The following is a 4,420-nucleotide window of genomic DNA, read 5'->3' on the forward strand; positions in this document are numbered from 1 at the left end:
AAATAATTTCATCTTGTATTCGATTGTATAAAGAAATTGAATTAAAGATAATGTGCAATCAGGCCTGGACCTCGACACCACAAACAAATGAATTCTTTTTTTAATTATTATGTTATTAGTTTTATCTTTTTTTAATTTATTTTAGTTTGGTTTCCTAAAATAAATGATTTGAATAAAATAACAGTCTCGGTATTTGAACTCTCGCAGAGACTGAGAACAAAACGGAGTCAGATAATGGACTAATGATCTTCTCACTTCCTGACAAACACACACTTTGGAGCGCGAGTAAAGGTTGGACACACGCGAGCGCACGCGTCAGGGCGCATGAAGAGTGAGACAGTAAAACAGTAAAAACCAAAACATCCATGTTGTGTCTGCGGGCTCCTGAAGACCGTCTGGAGCTGTGACTGTGTTTCCCAGTGTTCAACACTGGTGATAACATCAGTCACATTCAGACACAAGGACTGGAAGCTTGTTTTCTGGTTTGTTTTTGTTCCTGTTGCAGCTACAACATAATTATATTATAAATTATAAATGAATTACGAGAAAAACATGTTTTGCAATATTCCACATGAATAATTATTAGTGACGAATTTGTAGCCTTATTTGTGCCGAATATTATTAATTCTCCTAATGCAACAAGAAACCTTTAGTTGAGGCTTTCTGTTCATTCATCAGCAGGCCTCTCCAAACCACCGGCTCCTGCTCCACAATATGTTTAACCGTCTGTTTGTGCCAATGAATGTAAAAAAAATAAAAACATCGTGCAGTTTCACTCGGTTTCAGTTCAAGGTTACTCTCGGCCTCTCACCTTCAGCAGATATCTGTCCACGATCTCCAGACCGCAGCTGGCGCACACGTTCTTCCCGGTGGACGGCACGGAGCTGGTGGTGGAGGTCGGCGAGCACACGGAGGGGGTGGACGGGGTGCTCGGGGACGAACGCGTGTCCTCCCGCTCCATGTTGGACCGCTGCGATTCTGCGTCCGATTGAGACTGCAAGAGGACACCAGCACAGCTCAGAAACACATCGTGTGGATGTCGCCATTTTCATCACCGTCCACACATTTAAATGTTTATTTGCATGGATCCTATAGATTCCACGAGTGCGCATGGACCAAATCGTGCGTAAAAGGCGCACTGAAGGTATTTCACAACATAAACACACATAAAGCTCTCACCATTGTCGCGTGTTTGGACTCCACACTGCAGCGCGAGGCTCCCGGTGTACTCTGGTGCTCAGCAGAGATCACCTACAACACAACGTGCAGCACACGGTGAGTCTTCATCACTTCTCCCGTCTCATCTTCAGCTGAGAGACCCCCGGGAGACATTTGCAGACAAGCTCTTCACGGCCGCTCCTATATAAAGTCGTCCTGACAATAAACCCCGGTTAAAAGCTGCTAAAAGGGGCCCCCGCCACAAAAGGAACAATTTAATGAAGCTATTTCAATTTGGATTGATTTTGTTCCCTGCAGCCCTTAACCCATGCCTCTCAGAATAATAGTATTTCCTTCGCAATCCAGGACACGAGAGTGTAGGGGGGGTTAGGGGTGTGTGTGTGTGTGTGGTGGGGGGGCTACCTGTAATTACAAATAGCTTGTGGATAAGAGGGACCCGGAGTGTCAATTTCATCTGTCAATCAGAAAGAGGCAACGGGTCACCCAAAGAATTGCAAATTTGATTTTTAATGGCTGTAATTAAAATCTAATTCTTTCTCGGGCGCAATTGGCAGCGCTCGAGAGGCTCGCGCGGACCGCAAATCACGCTATTCATACCGGAGAGAGAGGCGCGTGCTTCCTCACGGCTGCTGGCGCGTGCAGCTGATCGCAGCTCAGACACACACTCACACACAAGCGGTGATTCTTGCGACATCATAGAAGAGACAAAACAAAAAGTGGCACACACGAAGGTGCCATGAAATCAGCTGCAGGGAAGAAGACAAAGTTTGGTGAATCGAGATGATTTCTCACCGAGGCCACTCACTGCATCGTTACAGTCAAATCAGCACGTCACACCCATAAAAAGCTCACTCGACTCTAACTAAACATTAAGGCCCACACGGTGCGTAAAAGCTCTCCAATTTGAGCCATTTTACGCACGGGGATGCAGCTTTAAAAACATCTGTTTCCAAAGTGTCGGTACCTGCTTCGTGGGAATTCCGTCGGACAGAATCTTATTTCCCTCTGAGAGAGGGGACAAAACTTCATTTTTCCAGTACATGAACCCCCTGGAGTGACGCAGCCGTACAGTGTCTCCAAACTCGGTGCGTGGAATCAGGGGACGAGTCGGCGATGCTGGGCTTCAAAGCTCGTACCATCCGTACCGTGCATGGATTCTGGTGGGACTGAGGCGATCGTTTTGGTGTTTAACGCAAAAGACAAAAAAATGCTTTTCTCTACGTGAAACACTGCTGAGCTGTGCGTAAAGCTCTGACCGCCGCTCACACACACAACACAGAAGTTTTGCAGAGACGTGGAGTTGCTTGCTGCTCCTCAGAGAGCCTTATTTAGACCAGAAAGATTTCTTCCTCTCCTCTGGTTTCCCCCTCTCTCTCTTTCTCTCTCTCTCTCTCCCTCTCTCCACTTTTGGGAAGGAGTCTGACTACAGGAAGTGGATCAAATTGAAGGGTTGGCAGCTTTTACTCCGAGGCTTCATAGGTGCAGGGGAGGGAGAGACTGCGAAGACGACGAGAGCGCGACAGAAGGAGAACCGGGGCTGTCTGTGCGGAGCTGTGGTGGAAGTCAGTGCCTTATAGTTAAAGAAGGGGGAGGGCGAGGACAGGGCTTCATATGCGTGAGAAGGGTGGACACAGTTTGGAACAGTTATGACAGAAACTTTACTCACACTCCAACTCTGCGGGTGGATGTTTGATATCTCAGGTTTTTACAGCGGCTGCCAGGAGGGAAAATATATATTTAGTTATATGATTGCCATTTATTTGCTACTGGAAATACACAACTGCTGCTGACTGCATAACGCAGCAATTATCCCACATATAAATGGATCTTTTTATATAGATAGAGTTGCGTTTATATTAACAGTTCACAACTTTCTTCATTGAAATAAATTAAATTAAATATATGTATTCAAATCCCAATGTGCAGATTATTTTAATGGTGTAATAATTTGCACCAATTTAAAATCCCCTTCATGACTTTAGATCTGTTTTTTTCCAAAACAAAAAATAGGTTTGGTTTTGTAATTAGACCAAATCAATATATTCTTTAGAAATAAATTCTGCAAACACACAATGATATGCAAGGAGAGACATGTTGAGGCAATGAAGGAAAGAAAAAAGAAATACTTACTCATATTTAAAAAAGAAATCTATGCAGCAATTATGACAAACTGGAGCTCATTAAAATGAACAAGAGGAGCTTGTGCAGATGAATTAAAATCGAGTCATTTAACAATAGAGAAGCCGGATAATTACAGGATATGCACGAGGCCACACATCGGTTTGGATCGATGTTTCGATCGTTGGTCTGATTCCACAATTATCTGTAAATCTGTAGTTCACAAACACCAAAACCCCAAAAATACACCCGGACCCAAAAAATAATTTAAAAACTTCGTCATTATTCTGCAGGAGAAACGACTGTGACATATTTGAACGAACGGGGCCTTTTTATTTAAAACAGATAAATGCGCACACATGGCACAAAGGAACCGTTCAGCTGATCTGACGAACATCAGAGATATTCTGCGATCTGGTGAATTTACAGCAACAAAGAAATGAGAACAGGAAACGACTGGGTGATGTCAAGAGGTAGGATTTGGTTTCTTCAGCTCGCGAAATAATGTTCTGTCATCTTTACAGTTATTGATCTGTCTCCCTGCTGTTATTTAGCTTTCATATTAATATCAGAGTTGAATATTATCAGTTAAAATATATTTTGCCCTGAAAAGGATTTTTTACAGCCTCACACTGCTTGTCACACAATTCAGATCACATCAAACACATCACTGTGCTCCATTAGAACAACACACAGGACAAGGTTCAACTTAAATTAAAAAAAATCCACATTAAACCAACATTCAGGATTGAAATTATTTACTAAAATCTTTTTGGGGAAAGCACAAATTAATTAACTATTTAATATTGAAGGAGAAATAAAGAAAATGGGGCTTAAAACATTATCAGTGTTTAAAATCACCAGTTATATTCAATTATTACAGACAAGGTGGTACCTCATGGTAATTCTATGTGGTTCAAAACATTTATGATCCACGCTGAATAACAGTGGTTCTGCTTTTATTAATATTTTAAAGAGGTTAAGCAGGGTAACCGAATTTCTTAGGATCCAATTCTTTGATTTCAGCAACAGACTGAGGGCATTTTAATGTTGCTGATAATAGCACAACTCATTTGGATCTGGAGTACAATCTATAAAATGTCATGAAACAACACGCTGCGGA

The 4,420-nt window shown here is 42.4% G+C and overlaps 1 protein-coding gene across 3 annotated transcripts in view; it reads right to left on the reverse strand.

The window, feature by feature from the left end:
• The window catches only part of lhx6a (LIM homeobox 6a), a 13,871-nt gene extending 10,940 nt beyond the window's left edge, over window positions 1-2,931 (reverse strand). For 2 of the 3 annotated variants that reach the window (XR_002202504.2, XM_020081833.2), the window contains exons 1-3: window positions 2,144-2,362; window positions 1,180-1,251; window positions 812-994 (exon numbers count right to left, since the gene is read on the reverse strand). Coding sequence is in view for 2 of the 3 variants with exons in the window: in XM_020081833.2 (XP_019937392.1) it covers window positions 812-994; window positions 1,180-1,251; window positions 2,144-2,221 (333 nt within the window). In the remaining variant the exon portion in view is untranslated. Of the gene's footprint in view, window positions 1-811; window positions 995-1,179; window positions 1,252-2,143; window positions 2,363-2,845 lie in introns of those variants that run through there. The other variant, XM_069513140.1, reaches the window with a different exon arrangement.
• Window positions 2,932-4,420: the final 1,489 nt, after the last annotated feature.

The sequence above is a fragment of the Paralichthys olivaceus genome, chromosome 18 (genome assembly GCF_024713975.1).
Source record: "Paralichthys olivaceus isolate ysfri-2021 chromosome 18, ASM2471397v2, whole genome shotgun sequence".
Lineage (NCBI taxonomy): Eukaryota > Metazoa > Chordata > Actinopteri > Pleuronectiformes > Paralichthyidae > Paralichthys > Paralichthys olivaceus.